Here is a 13,428-nt window from a genome sequence, read left to right as displayed (position 1 = left end):
CCTCACTCGGGAAGTGCGAGGGGTCAGGGAGTTCCCTTCCCTAGTCAAAGAAAGGGGTGACAGATGGCACCTGGAAAATCGGGTCACTCCTACCCCAATACTGCGCTTTTCCGACAGGCTTAAAAAACGGCACACTAGGAGATTATATACCGCACCTGGCTCAGAGGGTCCTATGCCCACGGAGTCTCTCTGATTGCTAGCACAGCAGTCTGAGATCAGACTGCAAGGCAGCAGCGAGGCTGGGGGAGGGGCGCCCGCCATTGCCCAGGCTTGCTTAGGTAAACAAAGCAGCCAGGAAGCTCCAACTGGGTGGAGCCCACCACAGCTCAAGGAGGCCTGCCTGCCTCTGTAGGCTCCACCTTTGGGGGCAGGGCACAGACAAACGAAAAGACAGCAGTAACCTCTGCAGACTTAAATGTCCCTGTCTGACAGCTTTGAAGAGAGCAGTGGTTCTCCCAGCACGCAGCTGGAGATCTGAGAACGGGCAGACTGCCTTCTCAAGTGGGTCGCTGACCCTTGACCCCCGAGCAGCCTAACTGGGAGGCACCCCCCAGTAGGGGCAGACTGACACCTCACACGGCCGAGTACTCCTCTGAGAAAAAACTTCCAGAGGAACGATCAGACAGCAGCATTCACGGTTCACGAAAATCCGCTGTTCTGCAGCCACCGCTGCTGGTACCCAGGCAAACAGGGTCTGGAGTGGACCTCTAGCAAACTCCAACAGACCTGCAGCTGAGGGTCCTGTCTGTTAGAAAGAAAACTAACAAACAGAAAGGACATCCACACCAAAAACCCATCTGTACATCACCATCATCAAAGACCAAAAGTAGATAAAACCACAAAGATGGGGAAAAAACAAAGCAGAAAAACTGGAAACTCTAAAAAGCAGAGCGCCTCTCCTCCTCCAAAGGAATGCAGCTCCTCACCAGCAACGGAAAAAAGCTGGACGGAGAATGACTTTGACAAGTTGAGAGAAGAAGGCTTCAGACAATCAAACTACTCCAAGCTACAGGAGGAAATTCAAACCAAAGGCAAAGAAGTTGAAAATTTTGAAAAAAATTTAGACGAATGTATAACTAGAATAACCAATACAGGGAAGTGCTTAAAGGAGCTGATGGAGCTGAAAGCCAAGGCTCGAGAACTACGTGAAGAATGCAGAAGCCTCAGGAGCCGATGCGATCAACTGGAAGAAAGGGTATCAGTGATGGAAGATGAAATGAATGAAATTAAGCGAGAAGGGAAGTTTAGAGAAAAAAGAATAAAAAGAAACGAACAAAGCCTCCAAGAAATATGGGACTACGTGAAAAGACTAAATCTACGTCTGATTGGTGTACCTGAAAGTGACGGGGAGAATGGAACTAAGTTGGAAAACACTCTGCAGGATACTATCCAGGAGAACTTCCCCAATCTAGCAAGGCAGGTGAACATTCAGATTCCGGAAGTACAGAGAATGCCACAAAGATACTTCTCGAGAAGAGCAACTCCAAGACACATAATTGTCAGACTCACCAAAGTTGAAATGAAGGAAAAAATGTTAAGGGCAGCCAGAGAGAAAGGTCGGGTTACCCGCAAAGGGAAGTCCATCAGACTAACAGCTTATCTCTTGGCAGAAACTCTACAAGCCAGAAGAGAGTGGGGGCTAATATTCAACATTCTTAAAGAAAAGAATTTTCAGCCCAGAATTTCATATCCAGCCAAACTAAGCTTCATAAGTGAAGGAAAAATAAAATACTTCACAGACAAGCAAATGCTGAGAGATTTTGTCACCACCAGGCCTGCCCTAAAAGAGCTCCTGAAGGAAGCACTAAACATGGAAAGGAACAACCAGTACCAGCCACTGCAAAATCATGCCAAATTGTAAAGACCATCGAGGCGAGGAAGAAACTGCATCAACTAACCAGCTAACATCATAATGACAGGATCAAATTCACACATAACAATATTAACTTCAAATGTAAATGGACTAAATGCTCCAATTAAAAGACACAGACTGGCAAATTGGATAAAGAGTCAAGACCCATCAGTGTGCTGTATTCAGGAAACCCATCTCACATGCAGAGACACACATAGTCTCAAAATAAAAGGATGGAGGAAGATCTACCAAGCAAATGGAAAACAAAAAAAGGCAGGGGTTGCAATCCTAGTCTCTGATAAAACAGACTTTAAACCAACAAAGATCAAAAGAGACAAAGAAGGCTATTACACAATGGTAAAGGGATCAATACAACAAGAAGAGCTAATTGTCCTAAATATATATGCACCCAATACAGGAGCACCCAGGTTCATAAAGCAAGTCCTGAGTGACCTACAAAGAGACTTAGACTCCCACACAATAATAATGGGAGACTTTAACACCCCACTGTCAACATTACACAGATCAACGAGACAGAAAGTCAACAAGGATACCCAGGAATTGAACTCAGCTCTGCACCAAGCGGACCTAATAGACATCTACAGAACTCTCCACCCCAAATCAACAGAATATTCATTTTTTTCAGCACCACACCACACCTATTCCAAAATTGACCACATACTTGGAAGTAAAGCTCTCCTCAGCAAATGTAAAAGATCAGAAATTATAACAAACTGTTTCTCAGACCACAGTGCAATCAAACTAGAACTCAGGATTAAGAAACTCACTCAAAACCGCTCAACTACATGGAAACTGAACAACCTGCTCCTGCATGACTACTGGGTGCATAACGAAATGAAGGCAGAAATAAAGATGTTCTTTGAAACCAACGAGAACAAAGACACAACATACCAGAATCTCTGGGACACATTCAAAGCAGTGTGTAGAGGGAAATTTATAGCACTAAATGCCCACAAGAGAAAGCAGGAAAGATCCAAAATTGACACCCTAACATCACAATTAAAAGAACTAGAAAAGCAAGAGCAAACACATTCAAAAGCTAGCAGAAGGCAAGAAATAACTAAAATCAGAGCAGAACTGAAGGAAATAGAGACACAAAAAACCCTTCAAAAAATTAATGAATCCAGGAGCTGATTTTTTGAAAGGATCAACAAAATTGATAGACTGCTAGCAAGACTAATAAAGAAGAAAAGAGAAAAGAATTAAATAGATGCAATAAAAAATGATAAAGGGGATATCACCACCGATCCCACAGAAATACAAATTACCATCAGAGAATACTACAAACACCTCTACGCAAATAAACTAGAAAATCTAGAAGAAATGGATAAATTCCTCGACACATACACTCTCCCAAGACTAAACCAGGAAGAAGTTGAATCTCTGAATAGACCAATAACAGGCTCTGAAATTGTGGCAATAATCAATAGCTTACCAACCAAAAAGAGTCCAGGACCAGATGGATTCACAGCCGAATTCTACCAGAGGTACAAGGAGGAACTGGTACCATTCCTTCTGAAACTATTCCAATCAACACAAAAAGAGGGAATCCTCCCTAACTCATTTTATGAGGCCAGCATCATCCTGATACCAAAGCTGGGCAGAGACACAACCAAAAAAGAGAATTTTAGACCAATATCCTTGATGAACATTGATGCAAAAATCCTCAATAAAATACTGGCAAACCCAATCCAGCAGCACATCAAAAAGCTTATCCACCATGATCAAGTGGGCTTCATCCCTGGGATGCAAGGCTGGTTCAATATACGCAAATCAATAAATGTAATCCAGCATATAAACACAACCAAAGACAAAAACCACATGATTATCTCAATAGATGCAGAAAAGGCCTTTGACAAAATTCAACAACCTTCGTGCTAAAAACTCTCAATAAATTCGGTATTGATGGGACATATCTCAAAATAATAAGAGCTATCTATGACAAACCCACGGCCAATATCATACTGAATGGGCAAAAACTGGAAGCATTCCCTTTGAAAACTGGCACAAGACAGGGATGCCCTCTCTCACCACTCCTATTCAACATAGTGTTGGAAGTTCTGGCCAGGGCAATTAGGCAGGAGAAGGAAATCAAGGGTATTCAATTAGGAAAAGAGGAAGTCAAATTGTCCCTGTTTGCAGATGACATGATAGTATATCTAGAAAACCCCATTGTCTCAGCCCAAAATCTCCTTAAGCTGATAAGCAACTTCAGCAAAGTCTCAGGATACAAAATCAATGTATAAAAATCACAAGCATTCTTATACACCAATAACAGACAAACAGAGGGCCAAATCATGAGTGAACTCCCATTCACAATTGCTTCAAAGAGAATAAAATACCTAGGAATCCAACTTACAAGGGACGTGAAGGACCTCTTCAGGGAGAACTACAAACCACTGCTCAATGAAATAAAAGAGGATACAAAGAAATGGAAGAACATTCCATGCTCATGGGTAGGAAGAATCAATATCATGAAAATGGCCATACTGCCCAAGGTAATTTATAGATTCAATGCCATCCCCATCAAGCTACCAATGACTTTCTTCACAGAATTGGAAAAAACTACTTTAAAGTTCATATGGAACCAAAAAAGAGCCCGAAACACCAAGTCAATCCTAAGCCAAAAGAAGAAAGCTGGAAGCATCACCCTACCTGACTTCAAACTATACTACAAGGCTACAGTAACCAAAACAGCATGGTACTGTTACCAAAACAGAGATATAGATCAATGGAACAGAACAGAGCCCTCAGAAATAACGCCACATATCTACAACTATCTGATCTTTGACAAACCTGAGAAAAACAAGAAATGGGGAAAGGATTCCCTATTTAATAAATGGTGCTGGGAAAACTGGCTAGCCATATGTAGAAAGCTGAAACTGGATCCCTTCCTTACACCTTATACAAAATTTAATTCAAGATGGATTAAAGACTTAAACGTTAGACCTAAAGCCATAAAAACCCTAGAAGAAAACCTAGGCATTACCATTCAGGACATAGGCATGGGCAAGGACTTCATGTCTAAAACACCAAAAGCAATGGCAACAAAAGCCAAAATTGACAAACGGGATCTAATTAAACTCAAGAGCTTCTGCACAGCAAAAGAAACTACCATCGGAGTGAACAGGCAACCTACAAAATGGGAGAAAATTTTCGCAACCTACTCATCTGACAAAGGGCTAATATCCAGAATCTACAATGAACTCCAACAAATTTACAAGAAAAAAGCAAACAACCCTATCAAAAAGTGGGCAAAGGACATGAACAGACACTTCTCAAACGAAGACATTTATGCAGCCAAAAAACACATGAAAAAATGCTCACCATCATTGGCCATCAGAGAAATGCAAATCAAAACCACAATGAGATACCATCTCACACCAGTTAGAATGGCAATCATTAAAAAGTCAGGAAACAACAGGTGCTGGAGAGGATCTGGAGAAATAGGAACACTTTTACACTGATGGTGGGACTGTAAACTAGTTCAACCACTGTGGAAGTCAGTGTGGCGATTCCTCAGGGACTTAGAACTAGAAATACCATTTGAGCCAGCCATCCCATTACTGGGTATATACCCAAAGGATTATAAATCATACTGCTATAAAGACACATGCACACGTATGTTTATTGCGGCACTATTCACAATAGCAAAGACTTGGAACCAACCCAAATGTCCTACAATGATAGACTGGATTAAGAAAATGTGGCACATATACACCATGGAATACTATACAGCCATCAAAAATGATGAGTTCATGTCTTTGTTAGGGACATGGATGAAAATGGAAATCATCATTCTCAGTAAACTATCGCAAGAACAAAAAACCAAACACCGCATATTCTCACTCATAGGTGGGAATTGAACAATGAGAACACATGGACACAGGAAGGGGAACATCACACTCTGGGGACTGTTGTGGGGTGGGGGGAGCGGGGAGGGATAGCTTTAGGAGATATACCTAATGCTAAATGACGAGTTAATGGGTGCAGCACACCAGCATGGCACATGTATACATATGTAACTAACCTGCACATTGTGCACATGTACCCTAAAATGTAAAGTGTAATAATAATAAAATAAAAAAAAGAAAGTAATTAGATATGAAAGTAAAGAAATTGTACAAATTAAAAAAAAAAAGTTGTCCAAAGAGAAGAAAAATGATATAGGCCAGAAACTTACATAACACAAAGGAAGAGCATCAGAGAATAAAAAAAAAAAATGAAGGTCAAAAAAAAAAAAAAAAAAAAAAAAAAGACAGAATCTTAAAGGGTACTGGAAAGCCACTGTCATTCTTAATTTTCTTACTACCAATTAGTGATATGTCCAAAGGCTAGCATAGTTTGTAACAAAGACCACTTTCTGGGCACTACTAGGTGAATATCTGCCCAGAGTTTGATTCACAGTTCTTAAAATTAAATTAAATAGAAATACAAAAATCTAAGGGTCAAGGTTTCACATGGGTTTGAAGGCATCTCAGCATTTGTTTTTCTTTATTCTTTCACTTACCAAATTTCATTTTGAATTTTACAACAATTTAAAGCATTTTTAAAAGACCATAGTCATGCATGAGTTTATTATCCAAAGTCTTTCAGACCCTATGAGCTGCAAATATGTTTCTGTCTTTATTCAGTATGGTGCTATGTCAGATTATTATTTGCATTTGACAAGAATAATGAACAAAACTAGGGCATTAACTGTAATCCAACATGTAAAAATCAAATTTTGAATAGGCGAGGAATAATTTCAAGTGAGATTGTAGTCTCCCAAGGCCTGACCTTCAGTGACAAAGCTGTAGTCTTTGACCTGAGTTGTTTTCTTCACTTTTTCTGGGCCTTGACCTTGGGCATTCTGATCTGAAAGGGTACACTGTGGGGTTACCGGGACATGTTCTTTAGATGTTGGAGATTGTCCCTTTTCTAATAACAGATGAACCACCTGGATAAGTAAAATAGCATTTCATTAATTAAGAAGAATGCTATGAAAATAGATACATTTTCAGGACTTTGTATAGTTAATGATATAAAATCATTTAAAGTAACTACCAAATTTGGTCCACCAAATGAAGAGGGAGAAAAAAAAAAATAGAGGAACAAAAGCAAGGGGTTGAAAGTTCCAAAATCAAGTTTTTATTACACTTCTGTATAGAAAGATAAATGATTAAAAATAATCTATTATAAATATAATACATGTTAGAAATGTATGATAATGGCCAGGTGGAGTGGCTCATGCTGGTAATCCCAACACTGGGAGCGCAAGGTGGGCAGATCACCTGAAGTCAGAAGCTGGAGACCAGCCTGGCCAACATGGTGAAACCCCATCTCTACTAAAAATATAAAAATTAGCCAGGTGTTGTGGTGGGCACCTGTAATCCCAGCTACTCGACCGGCCGAGGCAGGAGAATTGCTTGACTCTGGGAGGCGGAGGTTGCAATGAGCCGACGTCATGCCATTGCACTCCAGCCTGGGTGACAAGAGCTTAAACTCCATCTCAATTAAAAAAAAAAAAAAAAAAAAAAGCCAGGTGTGGTGGCTCACGCCTGTAGTCCCACTGTAGTCCCAGCACATTGGTAGGCTGGGGCAAGAAGATCACTTCTTGCCTAGGAGTTCGAGACCAGCATGGGCAACATAGGGAGACCCCCATCTCTACAAGAAATAAAAAATAAACTAGCCAGGCATGGTGGCACGCGCCTGTAGTCCCAGCTACTTGGGAGACTGAGGCAGGGGGATCACTTGAGCCCGGGAAGTCAAGGTTGCAGTGAGCCGTGATTGCGCCACTGCACTCCAACCTGGGCCTCACAGCAAGACCCTGTCTCAAAACAACAAAAACCTCCAAAGACCATCATAGATAATTTGGTTAAACTCCCTAACTCAAAATGTACTTCAACAAAATAAATTTTGTGTTGAGGCTAAAGAATAAGAGTGAAAACCACTAGAAATCAGATGTTTATACAACAAATTTAAAATGCAATTTCCACTCCTCCCCCATCAGATCTCTTTGGTAATGTAAGCGTTAAATGTGACATAGAAAGTCAGCTTCCTCAGTAAAAAATGTCTTATAATACTTGCATTTAAATTTGGAAGGAAAAAACAACAACCCAGATGGTTATACATATCAGGCTTGGTTTCTTGATTAGCTAACAAATTTAGAGATCTCAGTGAGAACTGATGTTATTCACACATTGTTTTGCTCTTCTAAGGTACTGTAAAAGGTTGGTATAATGATCTGTTACCTGTCCTGTATTTCTCAGTGTTTCCACAGCTTGCTTATGGGTGGCTCCTTCTAGACTAACTCCATTGACAGCTAGGACGCGATCACCTAAAAATTAGGCAGTTCAAATCATAAATAAAAATCCTACATGTTCTTTTAAATCTTATGGTCTTATTTCGTATTCATTTGTTTGAGGAGGGACTCAGGCAAATTCTGGAAGAAATTGTGTTACAGAGTTTCTTTAATATGTTATTTAATTTATTCCCCAATTTTATGGCTAATGTTAAGTATATTTTAGAAAAATATCTTTATAAAAATAAATTTAAATCAAGAGAGAAGATAAGTTGAACTATAAATATATAGAGATTGGAGGAAAGTTCCTAGTTAGTCCTTACTAGAAGTGTAGATATCAGGCTGGGCTCGGAGGCTCACGCCTGTAATCCCAACACTTTGGGAGGCCAAAGTGGGGGGATCACCTGAGGTCAGGAGTTCGAGACCAGCCTGGCCAACATGGTGAAAACCTGTCTCTACTAAAAATACAAAAATTAGCCTGGCATGGTGGTGGGCGCCTGTAGTCCCAGCTACTTGGGAGGCTGAGGCACAAGAATCATTTGAACCCAGGAGGTGGAGGTTGCAGTGAGCTGAGATCGCACCACTGCACTCCAGCCTGGGTGACAGAACGAGACTCTGTCTCGAAAAAAAAAAAAAACAAGTGTAGATGTCAGTGTTTTTACAGCAATGTGCTTCATAGTACATGTAAAATATGAATGAAAGCACTGTCTAGATATTTTCTTTCCTTTTTAATTTTTTTAACTTCCCACACAATGTTGATGTATAGATATCTTCTGATACTAGAAAATAAGCTGGAAAGAAGAGTTTTTCAAATGGCATCAAAGAGTTTCTTAATGCTACAGTTTTATAATTGAGTATGTTCTTATTTCATATCATGAATTTGAAGGTCAGTTATCAACTTTATAATTTCTTATCTATTTGTTGTAATATTCATATATATAATTCCTACATAATATAAACACTATACCTTTGTGAATTCTACCATCAGACTCTGCTGCTCCCTGGGGAATAACAGCTTTCACATAAATGCCACCATGTCTGACACTCGTATTCACACCTCCCTAAAGAGAAAAAGACAAAATAATATTTTATAATATGAAAAATTTTGCACTCTCTTTCAAATCTCAGGCCTAGAAAGGATTCATCAGCCAAAGCAGTGGCATCCCATCAGCATGTGCTGATGTACAGTATATTCATTAGTATACTACTGAGGGATATTATATTCATCAGTATAATTCAAAAATAATTTCATCAAATAGCCTATGCTTACATTCTGACTCCTTAAAGATACACATATTCCTTGGGAACTTCTAATTTTAAGATACTAACATGTTTACAAGGTATTATATATTATGGAGAGTATACAGAAATATACAGTCTTTAATTACTAATAATGTAGGTTAGAGATATATAATCTATGCTCATGTAGAAACTGTCAAATATCTACAAAGCATTGCATTAATTTTACAATTTGCAAGTTTTATATTCAGATAAAGCAAGTATTAAATCTATGGAGAAAAAGGTAGTGTTTATCTAATTTTTTTAAAATCACAGGAAAAAGTGACTAACACAATTTTTGAAATAGTTTTTAGTTATGATTCAGTTTTAGGATTTTGGAAATATTTGATGTGTTCCTTTTGATGCAAAATAATTCAATTAAAAAGTTGACATACAATAGGCTGCTGGAAATTAAAGAAGAGAAAACATTTGAAAACCTTGTCAAACAGTACCGTGACACTTATCCCCAAGCTGTTATCATTTTTAGCCAGTTCAACCTCAAAGATATCTCCAGGCTTAGGAGGTGAGGAAGAAAAAGTTTTAAAATTCATTTTGTTGGATGCATGCACTGAAGAGGAAGATTCCTTAACAAAGAAAAACAAACAAAGATTTCTTGTTAGAGTCAAAACGAATTATAATTTTTCTTTTTTTAATTTCTTTTTTTTTAAACCTAGCCCGGGACAAAGCTGACTAGAATCAAAATGAATTATTACTGAAAGACAAATATGTGTTTTTGGAAAAATTACAAAAAAGCAAGATATTAAAGGATAGAGTATAGTCAAAGAACATAAAGGTTGGAAGAGATCTTAGAGATCATCTAGTCCAATTTATTCATATTTTATGGTTGAGGAAACTGATATCCAGAGATTAAAGAGCTTGCTTCAGGTCAAACTGCTAGATATGGCAGATGGAAACCTATATAGAACCCAGTTCAAACTTGGCTTTTATATAATCCTGGTCCAATGCTTTTTATATTCCTAAATTTACAAATTAGTTTTATTTCCTTTAATAATCAATATATATCAAGCAGTAGCTTTTAACCCGAGCCTCTAAAATGGGGTTTCGTGTTTACATTACTTATATTTATAAATCCAATAATATAAACATGGGAACAACAGCTAAGCCCTATTTATAAGAGTATAACTCTTATAAGGAAGTTGATTTTTCAGTAAACAAAAGGCATAAGATTTTTTCTAAAACTGCTTGTGAATTTGAGTTTAAATTTGTATCATTTCTAGGAATAAGCTACTCTCTTCCTTTCCCTATCTCTCCCCCTCCCTTCCTCCTTTCCTTCCCTTCTTTCTGTTAGGGTCTGGCTTGATCTCCTGGGCTTCTGGGCTCAAGCGATCCTCCCACCCAGCCTCCCAAGGAGCTAGGACTACAGATACATACCACCTTGCCTGGATAATTTTTTAAGAAATGTTTTGTAGAGATAGGGTCTCCCTATGTTGCCCAGGCTGATCTTGAACTCCTGGCCTCAAGCAATCCTCCCACCTCTGCTTCCCAAAGTGTTGGGATTATAGATGTGGGTCACTGTGCCCAGCCAGAATGAGCTATTTTCAATGTCGTTATTATCATTCATTCAGAACTTCAGAAGAATTTAGACTATAAATAGTGAATTCAAATGCCCATTATATGAACTATTTAGAAACAATTTTCAGATATTAAAATTCTCTTATTAATATAAACATTAAATACGCCAGAGACAAACAACTGGTAAGAAAACAATCATAATCTGCATATTCCTTCTTTGGGTTATTAGATAGCAAGTTTGCGAAGTCATAGCCATTTAAAGTAATTATCCAAAGCTGTTGATTTCTCTGAAAGTTAGCATCAAATGCCGTAGCAATTAGAAGATATAAACTATTTCTTTTTTCCAGAATAATGAAAGCATCTTGTAGATTATTGTGCTCTGTAACTTATTTGCTGCTATTTTGCTTTGTTAAATGAGAAAACCAAAATATTAAAATTAAACTATGCCTGTTTTGGTGTTTGATGATCCTGACTGCTGGAGTAAGTGGCTTCATCCATGTCTGAATCTCCACGGTCTGAGTAATCAATTGCATCAGAAATGCCTGGCTTTTTAGTTTTGCTTTGGTTACTATCAGTGGAAGTCTTTTTCTCAATGGCTTTGGATATTACAGATGGGGAAGGGCTGCCATGCTGTGATTCCTGCCAGGTTTGGTCACCTAAATGGCTGGCAAAGAAACCATTGACCTGGCTTTGAGACAAGCTGGCACTCTCAGTCCTGGAATCTTGAGAACTCAGGCTTCCTTCCCGCAGGCCCCCAGACAGCCCAAAGGAGTTCTCCGAGATGTGCCTCAGGGTACCACGTGACCAGTGGTGATCCTTGGAAGAAGAATCTATAGCACTGTCTTGCATGTAGGAAGATTTCTTCATGTAGTTTTTCATCTCATTGGTGAGATGCACAGGAGTAGAAGGCACTAAAAGTCAAAATCCATCAATGAGAATAACAAGTTAGTGATACACATGCTTGTGCTTACACACATACACAATGTTTCCTGAAGACTGTTGGAAGGATTTTATAAGGATGACACACAAAACACCATTAGGTCATGTGTTTGGTAGACTTTCTTTGCTTTGTCCTTCGGTCATTCTTGTGACAACTTCTATTGAAATGCATACCCCTTTCACGTCAACTCCCCATTTCCACTCTCCAAGACCCATTTCAAACCAGTCTTCTCTGTGGAGACTCTACTGATTCCATAGATAATTTATACTTTCTTAGTATCCCACATTCTTTGTCTTTATTAAATAGTTATTTGCACACTTACTTTATATTGACCTACTAGATTGCATTTTTTGGACTCCAAGTGATTATCATGGAAGGCAACTCCAAATTGCTTATATATAGTTCTTATCAAAAGCCACTTTAGGCCAAGCACAGTGGCTCATGCCTGTAATCCTGTAATCCCAGCACTTTGCGAGGCAGAGGCAGGCAGATCACTTGAGGCCAGGAGTTTGAGACCAGCCTGCCCAACATGGTGAAACCCTGTCTGTACCAAACATACAAAAATTAGCTGGACATGATGGTGTGCACCTGTAGTCCCAGCTGCTCGGGAGGCTGAGGCAGAAGAATCACTTGAACCTGGGAGGCGGAGCCTGCAGTGAGCAGTGATTGTGCTACTGTACTTCAGCCTGGGTGACAGAGCAAGACTGTCTCAAAGAACAAACAAACAAAAAGCCACTTGAAAAAGCTTTCTGAAGACACAAACCACCAAAGACACGTGTAAAGGAATTAAAGATGAGAATTTATAAGAAATTAAAAGTTTTATGTAGTAATTGACAATAAGGGAAAAATTAAGAGTAATGAGCAACTGGAGAGAAAATATTTGTGACAACAAACAATAAACAAAGAATTAGTATCCCTAATATACAAAGAGTTGCTAAAATTCAACAAAAAAGAGGTTTTCAAAACTCCCATGGAACAAGGGATATGCAGACTGGAAATTCAGAGTAAAATACAAATAGTAAATATATGAAAAGACATTCTCACTATTGCTCAGGGACCTGCAGTTTAATGCAGTTCTCTACTTATTTGGCTGACAAAAATGAGAATGGCTGATAATTTTAAGCACCACTGATGGTATGAGGAGAAAAGCACTGCTATATCTACTTGGTTAGTCTATAAATTGGTAAAACTTTTTGAAGTCCAATTTGGTGGCACTTGTCAAAATTTTAATGTACATACTCTTTAATCTAGTTCCAGGCATCTAACCTCTAGAAATACATATATTTTCAATGGTGTATTAAAAGGTGTATTTGTTGGAGTAACACTTATAATAGAATTATAGCTAACCTGGATACATAACAATAGAAGAAAAGTAAGTTTTGATATGTCTATAACATAAATATAATGTTGCATTAAAAAGATATGCATGTACATGGATAGCAACAGAATATGTTGAGTAAGCAGTTACAGAATGGTATTTAGAGTATAAAACAGATTTTTAAAAAATAGTGTATGTGTTGT

General features: G+C 38.6%; 1 protein-coding gene across 27 annotated transcripts in view; it reads right to left on the bottom strand.

Annotated features, from left to right (window-relative positions):
- PTPN13 (protein tyrosine phosphatase non-receptor type 13) overlaps positions 1 to 13,428 on the bottom strand; it is a 239,768-nt gene that overhangs the window by 56,236 nt on the left and 170,104 nt on the right. For 15 of the 27 annotated variants that reach the window (XM_054486024.2, XM_054486027.2, XM_054486028.2 and 12 more), the window contains 5 exons: positions 11,415 to 11,878; positions 9,872 to 10,018; positions 9,124 to 9,217; positions 8,107 to 8,192; positions 6,653 to 6,812 (listed from right to left, as the gene is read on the bottom strand). In XM_054486024.2, coding sequence (XP_054341999.1) covers positions 6,653 to 6,812; positions 8,107 to 8,192; positions 9,124 to 9,217; positions 9,872 to 10,018; positions 11,415 to 11,878 — 951 coding nt within the window. The remainder of the gene's footprint in view (positions 1 to 6,652; positions 6,813 to 8,106; positions 8,193 to 9,123; positions 9,218 to 9,871; positions 10,019 to 11,414; positions 11,879 to 13,428) is intronic. The other 12 variants (XM_054486025.2, XM_054486029.2, XM_054486030.2 and 9 more) reach the window with 1 other exon arrangement.

Source organism: Pongo pygmaeus, chromosome 3 (genome assembly GCF_028885625.2).
Source record: "Pongo pygmaeus isolate AG05252 chromosome 3, NHGRI_mPonPyg2-v2.0_pri, whole genome shotgun sequence".
NCBI lineage: Eukaryota > Metazoa > Chordata > Mammalia > Primates > Hominidae > Pongo > Pongo pygmaeus.
This window is presented reverse-complemented; position numbering and strand designations above follow the sequence as displayed.